This window comes from Paramormyrops kingsleyae, chromosome 2, assembly GCF_048594095.1.
Source record: "Paramormyrops kingsleyae isolate MSU_618 chromosome 2, PKINGS_0.4, whole genome shotgun sequence".
NCBI lineage: Eukaryota > Metazoa > Chordata > Actinopteri > Osteoglossiformes > Mormyridae > Paramormyrops > Paramormyrops kingsleyae.
This window is the reverse complement of record NC_132798.1, coordinates 16,336,689-16,359,783: the sequence shown is the minus strand read 5'-3', so window position 1 is coordinate 16,359,783 and position 23,095 is coordinate 16,336,689. Positions and strand designations below refer to the sequence as shown.

Below are 23,095 nucleotides of genomic sequence, written 5' to 3'. Positions count from 1 at the left end.
TTCTGCGTTCTTGAATGTGTTTGTGGATTAACATTGGATTGATGGTTGTATATATAATAGATACGTTATTGATCACTGTGGGGAAATTCTCTTTACACCTGCTCAGTTTGCTCTAAGTATGGGAAGACCAAGCTTGCTGCAAAGAAGACCTGTTCCAACACCCAGGGATCGAGGGCCTTGTTAGCCTCTCATTAAGTCATCATGGATGGATAACTGTCATTCTGAGTGACAGTACCCATTGAAAACATGCATCAGAAACAGTTCTGAAATGTCAAGACACCTCAGCTGTAGGTGACTTTATTTCATGCTACGACTGTACAATCTGAATTTTAAAGTGAAACCCAGTCAAGTGAAAAATTGTCATTATCGACACACAACAAAATGTGTCCTCTGCCTCTGAACCCATATGCGTTAACCCATAGTAGTGAGCAGCTAATTCAGCATCTGGGGAGCACAGCATGGGTACAGTACCTTGTTGGTCAGGGATTCAAACCAGTAACCTTTCACTCACGTGCACTTCCCTAACCATTATGCCACACTGCACTGAATTCTCAGTATGGATTTGGAAACCTACTATATCTCTGCGAACGGGTGTAGGACATTAACATACAAGGACTACAGGAATCCAGTATGTAACCTTTTTTAAAACGGAGAAGAACATTATATGAACCTATTTGAATAAGTAGGCTGACCATGTATACTTTGTATAAGCATAAGCCCAAGATCATTGCACCTGGGCAAAGATCTATTCAGATGTGTGGCTTTTCTTCCCTAACTGTAATTAATGCGTTTCCTGAAACTGTGGCTTATTTTGATTATACTCTTCCTGCCACTGCAGTGAAAACAATTTAAAAATGAACTAAATTACTTTCAGATATCAAAACAAGCCTGAAAAATTGATTCTGACATCCTTTTTCCATAGCTGTGCATACCTCTGGTGTTTTATTTCGGTTGTGGTTAAATTAGACAGATCTTTTGTGTCGTTTTCTATTTGGGGCAAATTGGAACATGTTATCCAACAAGGTCCTTGGCTTTGCCTGATCTCCACTGAGACACCTCTCACCACTAGAGTAAGAAAACAAAGTTGGAAAGTTTAACTTTAGTTAAAACTTAATTTCATTTAGACAACTAATTTGCAATAGGTAAGAGTCGTATTGAGTCCTTCTGGCCTTTTTTAGTAATAATTAGTTTTGCATGAATGGAATAGTTGCTGATGGCGACCCTGTTGTAAATCAGCAGAATGATCTGGCAACCCTAGTGGAAGCAGTAGACGTCACTGCAAACCCGGAACCGGAGACTGAAATGGGCTTCGTATCTAGGTCTAGATAGAATACTGCTGCTTGTGTGCGTATTTATCCATTACCACTGGAACCCTCCTGCCAGTAGTGTAAGTCGCCGAAATATTGCTGTTTCCACTGATTCTTTGGACTCACGGTAGCATGCAAGCTAATGGTATCTTAGGCTAATGCTGGCTGCATTTCCACGACAATCGCAAACTTGCAAAAAAATGTAGTTTGTATATGCAATTAAGTCTTTATTTTGGCAACAGTACTTAGTCATTAATAGTATTTCTCCCCATCCAAGTTCCCTTACGTGCAGTTAACGCTGTAACGCTGCATCGCCAGTTGCTGCTGCAGTTGGATCGATGCGTATGGCAGCTGCCCTTGGGGCGGGTCGCGTTTCTCATGCGGGGTTTCGCAAAGTGACGGAAAGTCCAGTTTCAGTTCTCAAACCTGTGTCCTGACCCTAGACATCGCTCTTCACCTTTTAGGTACAATAAAAAAAAATCACAAGAGTTATATTCGTCTGCTATATGAAATGCAAAAAAAAAAAAAATCAAAAGCTAAAATCCCCATTTAACTTCCAAAACATTAGTTTTTTTGCTGAGCTGTTTATCACATATCAGACATATGCACTTTATTCTTTGAAATCGTCATGTTCTCACCCAGTGAAATAGTTAAATTTTTATAAATAGTAAATTAGAAAGTCAAAGAGTTCGTATAGCATTTTGCTTTACCAGGAGAGTTACAGCTGCAGGTCGGGGTAAATGCTATTTGTCCTTTGACATACCCCATATATGTATGTATATATGTGCGCGCGTGTGTGTGTGTACACACACACACACACTCACGCACGCACATGTAAGACATAGTATCCAACTGTACTGAGCATTGCTTTTTTCATGATTTTTTTTAAAACTGTGATAATTTATTATTCCCCAGATGAGAATTTCTTCTTTTTGTTTAAGGAGCCGGAGATCTAACCAGCGGCGGCAGGGTGACGCCTGGATGTAGGCTTGCTCCAGCCCTCCATCCGGGAGGCACAAAGTGTGCCGATGGACCTGGAGGAGGAGGTGGCGAAGGCCCAGGCTCTGCTGCAGACCCACAGCCCCTCCTCTGTGGTGGCCAGCCTTGGCCTTGCTGTCTTCTGCGTCTGTGTAGACCATCTCCTGCTGCTCTCACTTGTCCAGCAGCACGCGTGGCTGCGCGCCGCAGTGGATAATGGCGCCCACGGTGCCATCGGCTTGTGGTCGTGGGCCATCGTCGTCGGCCTGAGGACGTGGAGTGGTGTTTGGGAATCTGTCCTTGCGGGCTGCCTGGCCTCGGCAGTGGACCTGGACCATTTCTACTTAGCTGGATCTTTCTCGCTCGAAGTGAGTCGCTCTCTTTTTGGTACTCCATATTAATAATAACCTGCCTTCTGAGGTGCCAACTAGTATTAGTTAACAATACTAACTTTTCATATTCACAGTAAACTGCCTGTGTATGAACCAAACTTCTGATTTGTTGCATTGCGCCACCTGCAGGCAGCTCTGAACCTCCCGCGACGGCCACCCTTACACTGCTCCTCTCTGATTCTTCTCCTCTGTGGCTCCCTGCACCTGCTCATCAGGGCCTGTCGACCAGGGGCCCCTTGGCGTCCCCTGCCTTGGCTGCTGTTCATCTCCCTGGCATCTCACCACATTAGGGACGGCACGCGGCGGGGGCTCTGGGTGTGGCCCTTTGGGAACACGCCACCCCTCCCGTACTGGCTGTACGTGGCCCTCACAGTAACGCTACCCCAACTCTGCTCAGTCCTTATGGGCGTCCTGGGGACCAGAGAAGCCGATTCCAGGAGACACAAGGCAGCCTTAGATGTGTGAATTTAACATGCAGCCTCCTACATTGATCAACCACGATTAAATTAACCTTCATTAGCAGATTTCTTTCTCAGTATAACCTTACAGCTAATTTGTAGCCCAGTTCCTCACCCACTACCACTCCTCATTTGGAATCCGTACTCCTGAGGTGCCAGGAGTCACCATAATTGAGCAAATACACAACTTCTTATAGCAGTGACCAACAAATTTTGGGGGGAAAAAATCAGCTAAACCACAAGTGTCTTACATCACATAGTGGTTCATTGAGAACCAGTATGGACATTTAAACTGCACATTTGTTAGGAATTCTTATGTAAAATATAAAACCAGAGGTTATTCCACAACCAGAAAATGTTCCTTCTAGTGTAAACAACTGTTCAGTGGTGTAGTTCAGAAGAGAATACATCTGTACAGTAAAACTCAATGCAAAGATGATCTGTTGACAGATCTGTTCATATTATCAGGTTGTGTGACACTGGTGATTTATTAAAATAAAAAAACCATGTAGCACCCCCCAATAATAGATCTGTAATCCACTCAGCCAGGTGTGTGTGAAATGTCATCTCATACAGACAAAGGCACGGTTGATGAGAATAAAAACCTTTATTAGTGTGTTTATGAAGAGTGCATATGCAACATGGCTGAAGAGCTTAGTCTTAAATTCAACCGATAATTCGCCATCATCCCTTTACTGGTTCAACAAGCACACTAAAATGCTTTGCCAGAATTTAAAATATTTACTATATACACACACATTTCTGTATATATGTCCAAAACCCATTCTGTCTTTCCTAATGGTCCTCAAAGGCCAACAGAACGGCTCCAAGCTTTGAGGGGAGAGGGCTTCCAAGGATTACAGAGAGGTCACTACATTATCATCTCTAAATCTAAGCTGATCAGTTGCACTTATAAAAAAACAAAAATTGCCAGTGCAACATGAATCAATAAATCAATGAAAAGGAAGGACGGTCACATGTCCATTAACACAAAATGTTTCCATGGTAGCAATGGTGTTTCAAAGACCACCTCACTTCCTCTTCCTGCCCAATGCATGCTGGGGGAACACTGTCGAGACTGTGACTTCTGACGTGTCACTTTTTTCCAGCTCTGAGGGGCAACAAAATGCTTCCAAAAAATAATAAATTCTGAAGCAAAATACTTCATGGGTCCCGTGAACCAATGATGCACTAGGGGGAAAATCTCAAACAAGACAAGCTCAGGCCAAAAGCATTGAAGGTCTAGTTGCAAAACTTTATTGCACCATTTTTAAAATTATTTAAAAATAAAGCAGACTTTTTTTTTTTAAATATTGGTTTCAAGGGCAGGGGATCACTAAGGCAAAGCTTCTAATAGAACAGACTCAAACTGGACCTAGGAATGCTTGTTATCAGTTTAATACTTCAAGAAGCTCTGTTCCTTTAAAAATTGGTCATAGTTTAAAAAATACTACATTTGAATAAAAAGTGAGCTACAGAGATTTTAAATATTCATATATATATAAAAATACATGAGAATAAAAAAGTAGGTAAAAGAAAAAAAAAAAAACTGAAATGTTGTCAGTGGTAGATTTCCTTCATACTTTAGTGTGGAGAGGCTTGGGCACCGTATGTTGGTACAACCACAGTATGAGAATCATCCTGATAGGCTGGTCCTGGCCCAGAAAAGTCAGTCTCTGACCGAAGCAGGGATGAGACTGGATCGAGCCCAGTACATGGGCTTGTCGTTTACAGAACACGCCAGATAAGTGCCAAGCTGCAGGGGAAAAGCAGCAGGCTAGGATGGACTGGGCCCAACCCAAGCTGCAGCTTCCCACCTGCTCGAAGGAACACAGGGGTCAACACGCCTCTGAAACAAACCGTTACGTTCTACTACAGGAACGGAGCTAAACATTGATGCCTGTCACACTGCATTTCACTCACAAGATTACAGAAAACTGATCGTTCATTCCATGTCCACTTCAGCCTGAATTCCTGAATAACCGCAAGCTTTTTGTCAGATAAAAGTTAATGTTTGGTCTTGCCGACAAAAAACTGAAAATAAGTTACAGAAAGCCAATTTTCTCCGCAGACAAATGTCCTGTAATACTGCAAGGAAGATCCTGGCTTTAGGCCACATCTAACGAACTTTTACACCAGCACACATTTAATTTGGACTATTAACAGGTCTAACATCTATGGTTTTGGGCGAACATAATTAAAACAAGGTGCATGTAGCTGATTGGTCAGTAAGTGCCATGATGTAGTCAGAACAGTGAAGGCAAGGTGGGGGTTGGGGGAAGGTCTTCTGGGACTGGTGCAGGTAGTATCCTGGGCAAGGGTGTGGGGGGGCATTATGACATACTAGAGCAGCGTGCGGAAGGTGAGCCCATCTGGGTCAGAACTTTGTCCAGCCACTGTAGTGGTCCATTAAGGTGCAGTTCAATCCAGCAGGGGGTGCTAGTCACCGTCTGTCGTCTTGGATAGAAAAAAAAAAAAAAAGAGAACCAAATATTAGACCACTGTAATACAGAAGGAAAACAGCCTCATACAGTGCATAAAACAGCACTGCAGTCCTTACCACCCACATAGTGACAGATTAACCTGGGGAATGAGTGACTCTGCAAATGATGACTTACCATCAGGTGTCGGCTGACTGGATAAACCTGCACCTTAAGACCTTTGACTTTATAGAACAAGCAGGCCAGAAAACAGCACTGTGGCACTCATGTTACCTGTTCTCGGTTTCGGGGAATTTCTGGACTTCATTCAAGTGATACACTAGAGCAAAACAGCCATTGGGCCTCAAGACTGAAAGGCACAGCATCTCCAGAAGGTCGTCTGTGGATCGGAGCCTGGACCTTCCCAGCCTGAGGCCTACCTGTACTCGGCGCCCCAGCCTTTGACGAAACTCATGCGGATGGTGCACATCCTGGTGAGCTGGTACACCGCCTCGAACCCCTGGTTGACCGACTGGGCCAGTAGGGCGGCGAACTCCTGATTGTTGAAGATTTTCAGGTTACAGCCTGATGCAGGGAAAGTCAGCAAGAAAACAGTGGTTTAAAAGATGTGTTCAAGTCCGGCAGGTTTATTGCAGTTTCTGCCATATACACAGAACACAGAGAAATGAAACAGATGTTCCTTGAGGACCATGGTGCAACACAGAGGAGAGAAACAGAACAATTCAAGACTACACAAGTGAGGGCAGGACAGAACAATACAGGGTGCAAGGAGAGCAGAGAGAGAGGGTTTGGAACTGCAGAGGCTGCCACAACTGCAGACGATACTTTAAAATACTTAGTGATCAGTCAGATTTACAAAGCATACAATTCTATAAAAAAAAAAAAAAACTAGTGCTGTCCCAAACAATTATTCTTTAAACGATTAATCTAGCAATTATTGTTTCAATTATTCGACTAATCTAACAACTAATTTTTCGATTGATCTTATGCTAAATTTATTGATAAGCAATTATTTTCAAGTTAGTCATTTAATACAATTCATACATAATACAAATACTAGGAGAGGTAAGCTTATAGTTAAGCTTACTTCAGTGAGCAAGGAAGGATTTAGGCTACAGTGTGTAAGAGTCGTAAACGATAATTTGTCTCACTTTTACATGACAGAAAATATAAAACGGCTGAAACAGCGCCATTAACGTCAGCTACAGTAGAGGTGCAGAAAAGGTCATGACTGAAGTATTCCCAAAGTATCCCCATGACTGAAGTATTCCCAAAGTATCCCCATTACTGAAGTATTCCCAAACTTTGGAATACCGCATGCAAGCCTTTGTTGCAGCGTGTTTCTCCAGAGACTCCGGAGCTCTGCTGGTAGATGCAGCCATGTTGGCTCGTGCGCGGGGGGGCAGGGTGGGAAGCAAATTTCCTTTTTGCTGGGTGGCAGGAGATGTCTCATTAATATTCATGAGAGAAGTGCTACATGATTGGCCAGTGCATGCCTTAGAAAATAGTGCGGCACTGGCAATATTACACAAAACTATATCGGAATTCAGTCTATATTTGATATAGTTTTAACGGTGCCCGCAGTAAAACAACTAGCCCGCTTATTAGCGGAATAACTTTGCATTGTAAATAAAACCATGCCGGAGGTCCAATAAATAAAATATTGTAGCTCTCGAGTGGCAAAAAGACTCAGGTGGACAGTAAAGTTCAGTTATTAGCAGACTGTTTTATTACGCAATTCTTAAAAGGACATCGTTAACGTGCTTCCGAGGGGATAAAGTACTTTTCTTTGCAATTGGTTTAGCTTATCACTTAGTGCATTGCAGTTACAAAACGTTTACGTAGTTTTACACAACGCGTCGATTCCACGCATAATAATAATAATAGTCGTAATAATCATCGTCTCAGCCCTAAAAAAACATAGGTGTGCATCTTTGGCGTTCAAAATACTTTTTTGTCCTAGTTTAGTCCAATTTACCCACTGGACACAAAAGTCACATCCACTCCTGAGTAGACAAGGGGCCATTGTTTACCCGAAAGCCAGCAGTAGGCACAGGAACAGCACCATACAAAGACATTTCATTTTTTTTCAAAAACGCAGGAGGAAAATCGATTTAAATCTGAGTCATCTCACTGGTGAGAGTCACAGGTACAATAATGTTGGCAAGTGTGGGAAGAACTTAGTTTAACACCAAAGATCAGCAATGCAACTCGGCTGGATTAATCAGCTTAGTTACATAAATAAAATATGACAATGTTCACAAACCAATTTCATGATACCACCCACAAGCTATCCACTGAAATACGAGAGACTGGGTGAGCAGTCACAGTTTTAGATGCACAACTGGCTTACAAGCAGCCAAACTCACTCCAGCCAGATGTGATTAGTGATCCAGTTAAACTCACAGGGTCTTTAATTTAATCTAATTTTAGGACCAGGAAACCTACCCTCAGTGCACAATTATCTTATTACCAGAATTTGTTTTACGCATGGACAAGCAATAAATCATACAGCCTGGTCTTCACCAGGTCTATCAAACTATGGAGAGCAAGATGGGACAAGCGAACAGAAGAATTGCAAAGTAGCTGTAGTCATGTTTATGGAAATGGTTAAGAAATGATTTATCATTTATTACCATCGTCATTTAACTAACCCCCCCCACCCCCCCCCAAGCCCCAATGCTGCTCACCTGGGGGGATTTTGCAGACGGTTGCCGGGTGCCAGCCATACCGCTGGTTACAGTTGGGACTCTGAACGAATATGGCGCTATCACTGAGGCACTCTGCGAACACCTCCCCGCCGATGTAGTACAGCCTCACCCCCCGCCCTGCCGGAACACCAGAGAGGCGCTTTTCACCTCACCTTCACTTCGTTATGAGATCCAGTCCGAGAAGCACGAGTCATCAGACGTGCTGCAATATTACTCTCAAAAGGTGATGATCTGCACTGAACATTGCATACAATACAGGGACCAGTCTTTGGTCTCTCCATTGACCGTCATTCAGCTATTCAGAGCAAATCAAAACTGCAGGTCCAAGGCCCCAGCATCAGTTAGAAAAATCATACCAAATCACTGAAGGCTACTTACAAAATGATCTTTGAAGGCTTTTGAGGACTTGGCACAGCAGCCAAGGATGCTATGCTGAGCTATACCCTACAGAGGGGCTGGGGGGCTGGCCGTACCTATGTGCCGGCGTGTCATCTCCACTGTGGCGTTGCGGTTCACGTTGGACAGCAGGCCCAGGCAGAAGCGCTCAGAATTGGAGGGGTCCGTGAAGCCATCCACCGTCAGCGACGGCTGCGAGGCGTGGAAGGTCTCGCCCACGCGCTGGTTCAGCTCGTAGTAGGCGATGGAGCACCAGAAGGCTGGCTCCGAGTACGTCACCGGCTGGAGGTCTGCCCAGCGCGGGAAAGACAGACACGATTCATTAGCTGCTTTCAGAGTCATTTTCTGCTGGTAAATTTAAGGGAAAATGAGCATAATTTCATTGGTTTTATTTCATATAAACGGCATGTTACCACTTCACAGAACGGACTATGAATAACAGTTTATCAGAACTCAACATTATAGCATTTTGCCTCTCGACAATGTCTTAGGTGAAATGGGGACCTTCTGTCACACAAGGGACACGAGAGAAGGCTCCTACCCAAGTTGTGGTTGATTGGTGAGAGTGTATTTGGCGACATTTCAGCAGGAGACCCTGAACACAACATAAGATAAACTATTACCATCAAAGTAACACATCATCTAGTCTGTCAGAGTTGCAGCTAAACAAAGCTAAAGGTACAGGCCAGGATCTGCCGTCAAAACAGTTAATTCAATATTGTATAATTGGATACTGCTCTGTTTAGAGGGGCACCACTTAATGTCTTTAAATCACTCAGAAGGACATTAATCACATTTCCTAAAACAACCACTGTACTTCTCCTTTTGTTAAGTGTACAATCTAAGAACAAAACCAGAACCCAAGCAGGTTATCTGAGGCTATTCAGCCAGTCCTGTTGGTCCCTGGTACCAAAGAACCTGATTGGCCAAGGAGTTACACCTGAGTCCATGCTGTGGTTCATCTGTTGGTCACTGGTTTCCCCATCCTCGCTGATATACCCGGGGGGAGGCGTCTCTGTCACAGAGGACACAAGCAGAAAATGACCATAAATACCATGACCAGGCTCTGGAAACCGATCACAGTCTAATCAATTGTGTTTACAACTAATTCAGTGTTTACAACTGACGTTCCTGTCAAGACAGACGTGCTACTTGGGTCGAGTCTGTTTCTCCAAGAACTGCAGTGTAGCTGTCAGACCTGGTATGTAATTGTTCGGGGGCTCGATCCCAGCTGGGAAGCTTGTGTTCTCAGGTATGGAGTGAGTGTAGTCATCCAGAGGGGGCAGCCCCGCCAGGATCTCCGAATGCCTTGGGACCAGGACGGGCGGCAAAACTGCGGAGAAGCAATCAGTGTATAGCTTCTCAGAACTTTGAGAAGTTTCTCAGACCAGCCTCCCCAAACACTGACCTCTATGCCAACATCTCCTGCCTGGCATCTCCACCAAAGCTCCCACCCTGTGCCCCTAGCTTAACTTGGGCTTCCACGTACCCGGTGTCTCCACCCGCTGGTAGTGGTAGGGATTGACGCACACCTCGTCCTTCTTAAGGTTGAAGGCGTACTGACAGGCCTCGACGGCACGCAGCTCGTGGTGGCTGTGCAGGTCGGGCCAGCGCCACAGGCGGCAGTAGATGACGTGGGGGAGGCCCTTACGGTGGGACACCTGCAGCCGCCCATCTAGGGACCTGGTCCCACAAAGGGAGGGAGGGGACAAGGCAGAGAGAAAAAAGGAGAGAGCGCGGGCAGAAAGAGAGGATGGGAGGAGGGGTGAAGCAAAGGGACGCAGGAAGGAGGGGTGATGGAAAACAAGGATGAATAAAGTGGGGGGGGGGCACACAAGAGGGAAAACAGGAAAGGGGAGTGTCAAGGCATCAAGGAGGCATGGGTGTAGAGGAGGAGAGGGAGAGGGGAGAGTGACAGGAGATTGAGGCACAAATGGGGAGGAGAGAGGATAGAGAGATTACATACAACACAGAACAGTCTGGGACTTAAAGCAACCCTCCGTGTACATCCAACTAAACCGGCTGATCATCGGATCAGAAGAAAACCACTAACTGTGACTTATTCTGAGGGTTTTAGAAAACATCACACTGTTAAAGGCGACCACATAACGACACAGAACAGTGTGATGTCACCCAGGGACACACATTTTCACATTAACTTCTGTCACCGGCTCTCCGGTTTACATGTGAGGCCTCCAGATTTTTTATATCCGTTTAAAAGGAGCACGGATGACTAATGTAGAGGAGGTAAATCTGCAATGTGCCAGCGATACAGAGAAACACACCACTAAGATTTTGCTTCAGCAGCAGAACAAAATTCAGGTTGGGAATCCGATAGCAAGCCATAGCTGCGCTACTGATCCGGCACAGTAACATCGAAACCCACCCTAAAATATCAAATTATACATTTTAACGTCAATAGATTTTGTGTGTGTTTGTGTGCGTGTGTGTGTGTGTGTGTGTGTGCGTGCGTGCGTGCGTGTGTGTGCGTGCGTACATTAAGAAAATTCAAAATCACGCCAATAGAGTGGACTTTGAAATCCACAACATAATTCTACCAACAATCTCCTGGTATTAGAACACACTGCGGTATCTGAACATGAGTTATCAGGCCGTAACGTCAGCAAAGAGGCGGCAGAGAGGAAGCTGCACCGGGCTTCACAGATACTTCGCCGTCTATAAGACAATGGGGCGACAGATGGTGCAATGAGCAGAAGTGGGTTTAGCCCACTGGCTTCACTGAAGACGACCCGGCAGAACAAAGGACAGCCCATGGGGGAGTGGAATCCCAGGCCTCTCTGCCTTTATACCTCTGCTGTGATTGGGCTGTTTACCTTGAGGAGTCACACAGCACGACGGGCCTGGCTGAGCATGTGCCAGCTATGGGGGTACTATTAGAAATGTGACGCGTGGGCATCTCTCTGAAACATACCACCTTAATCTGACTGTTTTAAACCAATGTCAGAATAATCGCTTCATCATTTACAAGCATCTAAAAACCACGTCAAAATTCAGACTGGCAAATGAAGCGATGCATGTAACATGAACGAATATAGTTATTGTCCCCAACAGCCGTTTTGTGTGACCCAGTATTGTGCTGTGAATGACTACTGAATGATGAGTTTATTCCAGGCTGAACAATAATGAGCACAAAATACTGAAAACTTACCAGTACCTTTGTCACAATCAGAAAAATGGTTACAATTTTTCAAAATAAAATAAAGGCTGTAGGTCAGAAAATGCTGGTTAAGGATTATTATCACTGTGAATTAGCCTGGGAAAATACAAGCAAACTCCCTGAAAATGACCAAAGAATAAATATTCCAATTAAGATCATCCTAATCAGAAAAATTCCAGTGAGATGTCCTGTCAGCAAGGATTTACTTGATTACGCTACAGTCACATACAAAACGTGGCAGATTTCAGAAAGCACATTAACAACAAAATCTTAACTACTCCCAGTTAAACTGATTAAATTGAATCATTCTCAGTTAATACAAGATTTGATCATTCAAATGCATTTTCACACGACACAGGAACCAAGATGCACACACAAGCACGAGTTCAAACTTAAGACAGCTCCCCAAATTTTAGTCATGCTTGACCTCACCTTAAGTTACAGCACAGTAATGCAGAGCTTAACCATTTTAAGGTGTTCCCTTAGAGAAATTGAGAATACCAATTTACCATCAATACATACATATATGTGCCAACTTAAAAAAAAAAGTTAGAAAGCGTTCAATTCTTCTGATTTTAGCCCTTCCCCAGCATGGCAATAAGCAGCACTGGACATGAGGATAGTCACCTGGTTTGGTCTGGGTAGCTGTGAAGGCCTGAGGCTTCCCACTGCTCTATGGTATTGGATGTACTCAGTCCCCACATTTCAGACCAATTGCTGTGCACAGGACACCGAAACAACAAAACAAAAACACACACAAAGAAAAATAAAAACGATAAACATGGGGCATGAGTCATTCAAAAATACAAAGATGACACAAGCATGGAAGAAACTAACACAAACAGGGACCCTCTTACTGGAGGCAGCTCTGGTGATGAGATCTGAGTTGTCACAAAGCTCTGCAACTTGGCTTCCTCAAATAAGAGAGTTCCTTTCAATGGATGATAGGGAAAAAATAGATGTATAGTGCGAGGGAACATCTCTGGAGGTTCCACTGAAATGATCAGATGTAAACCAGAACTTAAACCATTTCAGTGGCTCCACTCTGTGGGCACAACACTTGAGTAATCTACAAGACTCCCGAAGAAGTAGTGAACACAGAGCTTTTCAGGAGAACAGCGTTTTCCTACTAAAGGGCATGCATCTAACAAACGAATGGCACACAAACAAAACATGGAATGGTAGATGGTAAGAGGGAAGGTATTCATTCCAACCACTATTATCAAATGTCACAAATTTGATACCCAAAAATTTTTATATTAAATGTACAGTGGTTGGATTGAACATATGTTCTGGATGTGGTATGCCAAGAATGAGGTCCTGCCTTCTGATAGAATCAAGCTTATTGGCATGACCTCTGAAATGGGACTTGACCTGCATGTACCTAACTCAGAGGTCAATGACAGAGCTACGGTCATCCTAAGCTGACGAAACCCTTTTCACAAACGGTAGCCATCCGTGCCCCCTATTACTCAGACCAAATCTGACGTGTGCACAACATTTTGTTCTAAAAATAATCTGATTTTGTTAGCTATGCTATTACAGCAGACAAACATTTTTAACATTCAACTACCTGGTTTTTGTGCAGCTGACACCAAACATTTAATTTTCACATTAGCATGAAAACATTTTAAGCTTGGCATCCTCTACCTGCCTTTTCTGCAGGGGAAGCCTGGGTACAACTGGCAACTGGAACTTAAGTCACGTCACACTGCATCCTTATTAGAATACTACCTCTGTTAACCCCGCCACCACTGCAAATAGACCAGCCCTACTGCCACTAACAATGTCTGTCCAGGTTCATGTCAAGCTACGGCCTGACTCACACGTCATTTATGAGCCATGATAAGGACTGTTCAGCACAAAAGTGAGAACCTACAACCAATATTCCATTTGGGAATTAACACATTAACATCATCACTAACAGACTTAATTATAAAGTTTTACTTGACGGATCTTCTTTGCATCTGTGTTTGAAATGCACCCCCTCCCAAGTTAGGAAAGCAGTGATTCACTGGAAATCACTTTTAATTCCTACATCCTTCAGTACAAGGTTCACAGCCCACAATGTAGTAAATAATGCAGGGGCATTTCAGGCCACAATACAAATACTTAGAATGGACCTTCAGAACTCACACACAAATGCAAGTGTTCTGTTCTTTGCGATGGGAATGGAAATCGCCATCATTTCAATCGAATACATATATATATATATAACATGGAAATAAATATATATATATATAAAAGCTATAAAGAATCCGACAGAAAATTGTTCATTTTTGGGAAAAGATTAGGTTTTATGCCTAAAAGGTTTAAGGTTAACAAACTGACAAACTGGCAAGGTAAGCCATCTACTTCTTCACAAGGTAAGCTCCCTAACCCAACCCTAACCTCAATGAACAGGATTAATTACTGCAACTCATGGGTGATTTCAAATTATTAGTTGTTTAAATCTCCAAGTACCTCACCAGAGTAATAGGCAGACAAATAGCATCATGTCTTGTTCCCTACCCTACCATGCTTTGTTACAGGCAAACCACTAGCTTCAACAAAGTGACTATGGCACACTCCACAGACTAACGGATCCAGGCCCAGATCCAATCACGGCCCAAAACCCCAAGAATCCCAGATCCGGATGTGGCAGCAGCCCTACAGACGATGGCCAGATACGCTTCCAGGGCCAAGCAGATGCAGCTGAAGTGCCATACATTAGCGAAGCCAGGCTCAGATGCAATTGCAACGCCACACAAATGCAAGCTCAGGCTCAAGTTCAGCCGTGCAGTCAAGCGGGGCAGGGCTCCGGCAGAGCGGCCTACCTGGGGATGGTCACACACTTGGTGTTGCTGTTCTGGGTAGTGATGGCCTTCTCCAGCTCATCCAGCTGGCCCGTCTTCTTCAGCTTCTTCACCAGGCTCTTCACAGCCTTCTCGCACCACTTCTCCTCCTGGCCGTGCTGCTCGCCGCTGCCTCCGCCACCTGCCCCGACCCCAGAAGTGCTTGGCGCCTTCTTCCAGCCTAGCAGGCGCTTCACCACTGGCGGCGTGAAAGGCAGGATGGAGGACATGCTGGCTCTCAATGAGGCTGCTCAGTCACCAAGGACAGGAGATCCTCTTCAACTGGAGGGAACAGCGAGGCAGGCAAGCCTGGTGAGCTGGCGGGTACCTACAGAGACACGGGAGATCCCATTGTTCAAAATCAAAATATGCTTTATTGTCAACTTCAGATACAGGATCCATGAAGTCCTTCTCGCTGGACATAGTGCCCATGAGAAGCAATAAATACAATATAAATATTGAAACATATAAACAAAACATTTTAATATATACACCATAAAACACAGACAAATGAAGTACTGTTAACCAATACTTTTAACCAGCAGACTGGTGGGAAAAGTTCTTCTGGGGTGGGGGAACTGCCAATCACAAAACAAGCACAACTGTAAGAGTAGACAGGAGAATTGCTTCAGTCAATCTTTGCCAAATATTCCACTTGAAACTAGATACATCCAAAGATACCAGATGAGTATCAATCCTTAAAAACCCTCCATAACTTCCCCCTCATTTAGGCTAAGCAAAAACAAGGCTGAAGCAGAATGAATTTGCATATATTTTTTTTTTGTACGACTCAGAAACCCCATATCGAGCTGACAACAAGAGGTGACATTCTAGAAAGGAAAACTGCTAACATGTTCATCCAAACATTTGTTAATAAAACCCTCTCTTGTCAATGGGAGTCTATCTAATGAAGGAAAACAACTACAAAACTGCTAAAAATGGTCTCTGGCCCAGATGGTTCCTGGCTGAGAAGCATCTGGGGGTCAGCAATAAAGTCCAGGTGATCCAGCTGTTTGCAGTAGGTGACAGGATCATGAACAGGTGGCTGTCAGAACACTGAATCATGCAAACACATGGATCTGTGTTCTAGACAGTGTCACAGTCTGGATGCGTCTGGGTCCAACTGATGATCTGTTATCTGAATGCCAGATGGCCTGAGAGCAGGAGGCAGAAGGGAAAGCAGAAAAAAAGATCTAACAGTTGATAAATACTTATACACAAGTAGATAACTGACTGCAGGATCCATCCTCCGCTCAGCACCCTTTGCTACAGAAAAGGCTAACGAGGATGATTTTTAAATTTACAATCAAATAGAGACAATGATTGAATCACAGGCATGGGCATGCGGATTGTTCATATCAGTAGTTTGTACACTTAATGGCTAAACTAATTGGTGAAGACAATATGGAAGATCTTCAAAATATATCAATGCAAATCTCATTACTACTACACATCTTCCATGCCTCAGTTTATATTTTACTGTAAATTTGATAGGAAGGTAGGTCTAATTTTGTTTTAACATATAAACCTGAATTTTATCTCTAGAACGAACTTCTGTATTTAAATTCTATACCAGCTGAAAACAGGTTTAGGAATCATTTGCGCAGCCAGATAGAATTACAGCAAAGAGACATTTTACTGACCTTGGCTACATTCTGCAGAAATCAGACACCTTAGATATATTTCTAAAGTAAGAGTCAAGCATACAGTTCTCAGTTATAACACCAAGGTTTTTATTTATTTTATTTTTTTATTGACACATAAGTTATCCCAAGTGTACGCATGTCAGAGTAAATTATCACTAAAAGGAAATTCTGTGACTTACAACCCTACTGTCTTTTATGTGGGATCCAAGCTTAGAGTTTAAGCATTTCCATTTGGACTGACAGATGGTTATAAAACAAAACTCAATACAACAGTTAGCACCATCTGAGAACATCTCCCACAGGCGAAGAACTACTGACTGCTGAGTATTTTTGCTACTCATCATTTACTCAATGAGACTGGGAATAGTCTGACAGATAAGACTGAATGCAGGAAACAAAGAAAAACAAAGACTGATAAAATTCTCTAGTCTATGCAAAGGAGAATATTGTGACCAACAGCATGGAAACCTACAATCAAGTCCACGAACAGAACAAGAGGCAAAATAATTTAGATGGTTCCGCAACTAGATTCAAAAACTGAATAAAATGCTTCATTTGGTCCTGAAATTAAGGAAAATACTCAGGAAAAAAAAAACCCAACATGCAACACAGGATTTCATTTGATCTTTTGTTAGATCTGTAGGTACAGGTTCCAGATTAAAAAGGGGGGATTGTTAGGATCATGAAACATGCAGCCAGTTTATTTGATGTAACAAAAAAAGAAACCAAGAAGTAGATTATAGCTACATTAGTAGATATTTGTATTCAGAACTTTGTCATGAAATACATTCATAAAAGCACCACTTTTAAATAACACATCTGCTGATTATACTTCCTAATTATGAGTGGCAGGACTCCAAACTCAGCTAATTTGAGAATTGGGTGGGTCATATTACGATCAACTAGCTATGAGAAGCATGATAACATAGCCTTAGTATACATGTTTTAATCCAGCTACCTTTCCAGTAAAATGAAACAGATTTGATTTAGTAGTCTGGCTTTAAAGCCAGGCCATGGTCACTAGCAGGGCTATTAGTTTAGATGCTACAGTGTTTATGTTATAAGTTCTGGAACAGACTTATTAGTAAGACTCTTGTCTTCAGCTGGTACTGAATTTGACAACAGGGGCTCATAAATCACATGTGAAAACATGCGCTGGTAAAAGGAGGTAAATGTTCACCTATCCTACACCCAGCCCACCATATATGAAGTCTGTTGGAATTGCATCTACATGATAGTGACCTTATAGAGCTAAGTACTGTGGAAAAGCAGACTGGTAATCCATTCAATAAACAAGATTTAGAGTGTAACAATGACAACTGGATGAAACGGTCAGATTTTGTAGCTCACAGATTCAAAACTTTGATTCTTGATTTGCAGAAGCAAATCTTAGATTCACTTCCCTTTTGCATATGAATTTTAAAAACTAGAATCGTAAATTACAGCAACTCACTATTACCAATAAGACAGGGGTATTGACTGAAGGTATTACTTGCTGGAGAGGACCCAGTCATCAAAGATAATCCAGCAACCGGCAAACCCAAAATTACAAAGCTCATAGCTGGTAATTAGTTCAAGAGCTTTAACTGCAAAGTGATCTTATTTAATGATATTCTCCACCGTGGATTTGCAGTGATAACTGCAGAAAAAAGGGAGCTGAGATTCAAGTCATCATAACAAAAATCATAATAAATTAGTTCACATGTACTTGTTTTACATTTTAAGAAAAAAAATCAGATTAGTCGGGATGGAAGCCATTTAATGATTCAATGAACCTGGCAGACATCTATGGAAGCCTAATCCTTACTGCCTGGCCTTGTCTCTGAGTCATGGATTAGAATTATTTAGACTACTGGACTCATTTTTTGATAAGAGAAGCATCATATCACAAAGGGTGGACACAGTCTCTTCCTAAAAAGCCTAGATTTCTCCACAAAGCATTAGCTGCAAATAAAACCCAGGTATTCTATGTGCACCATGCTGACAACCAGCAACTCAGACTTTACTCTGCTGTAAATTTTGGCATTTCTTTGAATGAGAAATGGACCAGGGCACATTACAAACCGTGGGGTCTTCGGGGCCAAGTTATGTTTGTCAATCTTTGATAGCCAGGAGATCACAAATCACTGGGGCAGACGTGGATAACAATCTCATAAAGCTCGTTGTGTTTGCTGAGAAGCAAATTCATCTGTTTTGGTGACTTTGATGCCTAATATGGATCTGAATACAGTCACCCACATTTCCAAGTACAGTGTCCCCCAATTATTGGAGCCACTGAAGGTTTCTAAAGAGTGCTTTTGGTGGGGGGGCAATTTGTTCGAATGTGAAAGCAACATCCAGATGAATGATGAACAGTTTGTCCCACTGTGCTGGCATCACCTGGGCAGACTTTTGGTGCATCTGAAGTGGAGCAGAGACAAGCCGGCATAGGGCTCCAAGCGAAGTCACATCCTAGATTTCGCATGGAGCTACTTTGTACTTCTTGTAGCTACAGCGGATTGACAAAATGACAGACAAAGGTTAAATATTCCAACCAAAAGACAACATTGCCGGGGAGCACACGGAAAAGGAGTTAGAATCGCTAAGATGATGTACAGCTTTTGGTGTCTTGTATAAATTATAGTATGATATAGAGAATACTCAGTATATTTGACCAGATTTGCTTGGGCAGAAATAAAATCAAAGTATCACACTACTACAATACAAAATATACTCTACATAAGGATATACAGTACAATGTCATATTTGTGCCCTGAAACAGTGAGCAGGGGGTACTGCAGACAGGGTGAGCATTGTTAAAACAGGACACTTTCTGAAAATTTACCTTCTGGAAAAATGTACAGAATCATCTTAATGTCTTGAATCCCAACTTGATACCTTTTTAAATACGTTAATGTCCCCTTAACACTACATACAAGAGAAAATAAAGTATTACTAAACACATATATTAACTGCAAAGCTTAAATGTCCCATTTTGTCAGGTGCCCCATTTTCACAATACTCACCCTATGGTCAGTCAAAACAGACAGTTAACCTGAAGCCTGCATGTTTGAATTTCCTGGGGCGGTAAATAAAAATAGAACAAGGATAAAAATCAAGCTCCTTTGGATATAAACTGAGCTAAATTTCTTAGAACACTGAGCCAGTGATAGCTGTCTGCTCTACTGGTGTCCTCAGTTTTAACCAGAGACAGTGCAGTGGTTAAGGACACTGCATGATTACCCAAAAGATACAATTTCAAATACCAATTTGTACATATAATCGATTTTTAAAAAAGTAAGTCCAGCGCAGTATGAACACAATAACGGCAAACCTGGTTACCAGTTCCCACATAAAGACCCTTTTCATAACTGCATAAACACATAGTGGCAGAAACCCAGAAAGAATGAAAATGCAACGTATCATACATTTTCCAGTTGCGTTTCGGGGCGACATTAAGTAACAATCAAGAGCAGGCATTGTTCAAGCATGTGACAGGCATGCAAGCGGGAGGAAACAAGGCCTGGGAGAGGACAGCACATATCTCAGAGGAAAAAAGAACAATTAGCCGAAAAATAGCCTTATCCACATCTAACATTTTTTGCCTGTTAAATGAGACTGTTTCACGCTTTGCCGCCGCTTTGCTCGGTCCTACTGCAACTAGTTGAATGCTTCAGACAGGACGAAAACTTAGATCTAGAATTAAAAATTCCCAACAATAAAACGTATTCAACTGTCAATGATGTAAGAACCCACGGAAACACGGTCTAAGTCGGCCTGGCCATAGATACGCATAACCAGACTTAAATGGCATCTATACGGTCGCCAGAAATCGGCATCGACCCGACAGTCCCGAATAAATTGGATTTCACTCTCGTATATAGGGAAGTACTGCCTTGATATATTTATGTGTTGATCAGCTAACCACTCATCGAAGTTCATTTCCTGCCCATTTCTTCGATCTCCTCGCCACGGTCGGCGGCAATTAACATTATATAACCTTCCCGATCCGTGAAATCTCACTACCGCCTTGAAGGCGCAACTGATGGATATGTCTACTTTGTTAAAGTATATTTAAAAAGCAATGACAAAGACACGGCGCATGCCATTTAAAGTGATCTTAAAAACAAAGGCTGCAGCGCATGTCAGCTATAGATCTACAGTGAATGTCACGGCTTAAGCCGGACTCTGCCTGTACCACTGCGGGCACCGAGCAGACCAGGCCCTCTCCGCGCTCCGCTTTACATCCATTCGGTCAAACATCTCCTGCGATGACAGCTTATAAAACCACTGACTCATCCAAAACGGGGGAAAGACGCAAGGCCGACGGACTAACCCCGGGGCCGGCCATGAATGCACCGCAGGTCGGTTCATTTCTGTTTAACTGGTGGACATCTGCACGACGGAGCCGAGCAATTAAAAGCAGTAAAAGGGTGGATGAAGCAGTGTAAAGACGGTACCGGTAAAGCAGTCGGGCTGTGCAGCGCTGGATGGGTGAAAGTCCCCCGGAATGACTGCAGGGCTGGATGGGTGAGAGTCCCCGGAGTGCGGCCGCTCTGCTGTTTTGTTTACCATCAATGTAAAAACGCCTCAAACCCGCCCTCTCCCCCGAAACAAAACGGCCCCTCACTCTGCGCCACACTACGGCTAAAAACTGCAGCGCAGAACTTCAAAAGGGGAGCATCCCTCCCACTTTCTTTTAGTGACTGAAAATATTATTATTAGAAAAATAATAATCAATTTTTTTAGTTATTCCTTTCCCTGAGTCGCCTAACTGGATCCAAACCTGACGGCCTAGTTGTACACCAATCTGTTCTTAAGACCACCCCTTCCTGCCAGAGCCTGGCATCCTTGTAGCTGATTGGACGGCTTACTGTTGAAGACGTTCTTGTTTCGAATTGGTCAAAATAAGAGTCGATCGAATATCCCCCCAACACATATTCTTTATATACTGTATGCATGAAATTGTCAAGAGTGGAACAGCATAGAATTGTAAGGGTTTGGAACCTGCACAGGACAAGAGGATATAGAAATTGGATGTATGTACGGATGGATGGAAAAACACGTTTTGGTGACTAAGCAGTCTGTTCAATAAAATTAGTTTTCGATTTCTGGTGACGATATGATTTTCCCTGTGTTTACCAAATCTATAGGTTAATATAATCTTCGCAAATGTATTTACGGTGTGTAAAAGAACAGTCAGAATAACGGCGTGCGGGCTTCCAGGAAAGTAATTTTCCCTAGACGACATTTGTTTTTGACAATCTATGATAGTCTATTCATAATAAGACCATACTCTTTATGCCACAAGAAATCACGATCTCAACCATCCATTCATTTTTAATGTTTCTGAAAGTAGAAAGAATGAGAGCCACAATACCATTCATACCTATATTTTTCAATTCAGCTCATACTACAACAGGTTATGGTATTGATGCATTATTTCCTAGTACCAGTATTGCACTTTGCAGATTTGAATAGCCTAGTTGTCCTGATAGTTTCCTGCTTTTTAAAAAAGATGTTGTGTAACTCCATGTGTGCTCCAATACTACATAAACCTCTACCTGGCCATTCATTGAAAGCTCACTGACAACTAGTTAACTCCTTGGCAGCTGAAACAGGGATGGAAACTGTATACTGAAGGTATTTAGCTGTCGGCCAACATGTAATATACACATGAAACCGCAGGTACACAAATGTTTACTTCCTGTTCGAATCCTAGCTTCTGTCTAACTTTGCACCCCTGATATTTTTGCATAGGCAATTCTTCAGGGTACAGCAGTTTACAAAGGGAACTGAAAATCTTTTCATGGCAAGGCCAAAACTAATCTCCATATTACCTGCATAATAATCAACTGAGCTTGCAGCCCTCTTAAAATGACCAGACCCGCATACCAGATGGTGAGAAAGATGACTGGCTGGGAGCAGAATGCAGACACATTGCTCAGGGGTATCGATCCCCTTTCACTGGCCTGCTTGACGTATGAGATGTCAACAGAAAAGGATACAGAAAATATAAACAGTGCCATAATGGGACGTTAAATGTTTTGAATACAGCATTAGGATGCCACATCAATCCATAATTCTACCCATGCATTTACCAACTGCTTTTTCTGCTCATGGTCATGTTGGGAACCCCCATACAGTCCACATTTTTGCTCCCTCCAGGAGCTGGTAGGAAGCAAAAACATGAACTGTCTGAGGGTCCCTGAGGACCAGACTGAGAGACACAGGTCTAGAGCCTATCCCAGGCAGCCCTAGACTGGAGTTCACCCTGGATGTAATGTCAGTCTGTTGCAGGACAGACACACACACACACACACACACACACATAGACGCAAATCATATACTACAGGATATGGAGAGGTGCCAGTTAGACGTGGCATGCATGTCTCTGAGGTGCAGGAAGAAATCTACATAGGAATGTGCGTGGGTGACCGCTATAGCCTGAAGACGTGTATAGTTTGGTGGATTGGCATGGTATACGCCGCTGTGACAGACTGGCATTCTGCCCGGGGTCAGCTGCTGCTTAGTACCATATACTGGTCTTGCATGACCCCATATTAGATACGTGTATGGAAGATCGAAGAATTCTGTTTGTTTTGTTTTCTTTTTGATGTATACCGTATTAAGACAACTCGACTTGGAAAAGCTTACGTCTATGTCTGCGCTTACTGATGCCGCACAGAAATATTTTTACGTTTAGGAAGAGAAGTAGGAAAGTATTTGCTTTGGCTTTGTTAATGTGTGTATGAAACTAGACTGGCCAGCAGCG

The 23,095-nt window shown here is 43.0% G+C and overlaps 2 protein-coding genes across 7 annotated transcripts; one reads left to right on the top strand and one right to left on the bottom strand.

Annotated features, from left to right (window-relative positions):
• Nucleotides 1-1,277: 1,277 nt before the first annotated feature.
• Nucleotides 1,278-3,753, top strand: tmem267 (transmembrane protein 267). The gene is made up of 3 exons (XM_023836616.1): nucleotides 1,278-1,387; nucleotides 2,249-2,653; nucleotides 2,807-3,753. Exons 2-3 carry the CDS (start codon nucleotides 2,336-2,338, stop codon nucleotides 3,140-3,142), a joined length of 654 nt encoding a protein of 217 aa, XP_023692384.1. The 5' UTR covers nucleotides 1,278-1,387; nucleotides 2,249-2,335; the 3' UTR covers nucleotides 3,143-3,753.
• LOC111856558 (mothers against decapentaplegic homolog 2-like) lies at nucleotides 3,724-21,160 on the bottom strand. 6 transcript variants are annotated; one of them, XM_072706701.1, is made up of 14 exons: nucleotides 20,781-21,160; nucleotides 19,347-19,399; nucleotides 19,166-19,248; nucleotides 18,721-18,829; nucleotides 14,678-15,023; nucleotides 12,489-12,578; nucleotides 10,173-10,366; nucleotides 9,882-10,016; nucleotides 9,624-9,698; nucleotides 9,225-9,278; nucleotides 8,761-8,973; nucleotides 8,267-8,404; nucleotides 5,996-6,140; nucleotides 3,724-5,592 (listed from the first exon to the last, which is right to left on the bottom strand). In XM_072706701.1, exons 5-14 carry the CDS (start codon nucleotides 14,923-14,925, stop codon nucleotides 5,469-5,471), a joined length of 1,416 nt encoding a protein of 471 aa, XP_072562802.1. In that variant the 5' UTR covers nucleotides 14,926-15,023; nucleotides 18,721-18,829; nucleotides 19,166-19,248; nucleotides 19,347-19,399; nucleotides 20,781-21,160; the 3' UTR covers nucleotides 3,724-5,468. The 6 variants fall into 6 exon arrangements, with proteins under 6 accessions (XP_072562802.1, XP_023692382.1, XP_023692383.1 ...); XM_023836614.2 differs by having other exon boundaries at nucleotides 19,166-19,399; XM_023836615.2 differs by lacking the exons at nucleotides 19,166-19,248; nucleotides 19,347-19,399.
• Between the last annotated feature and the right edge of the window lie 1,935 nt (nucleotides 21,161-23,095).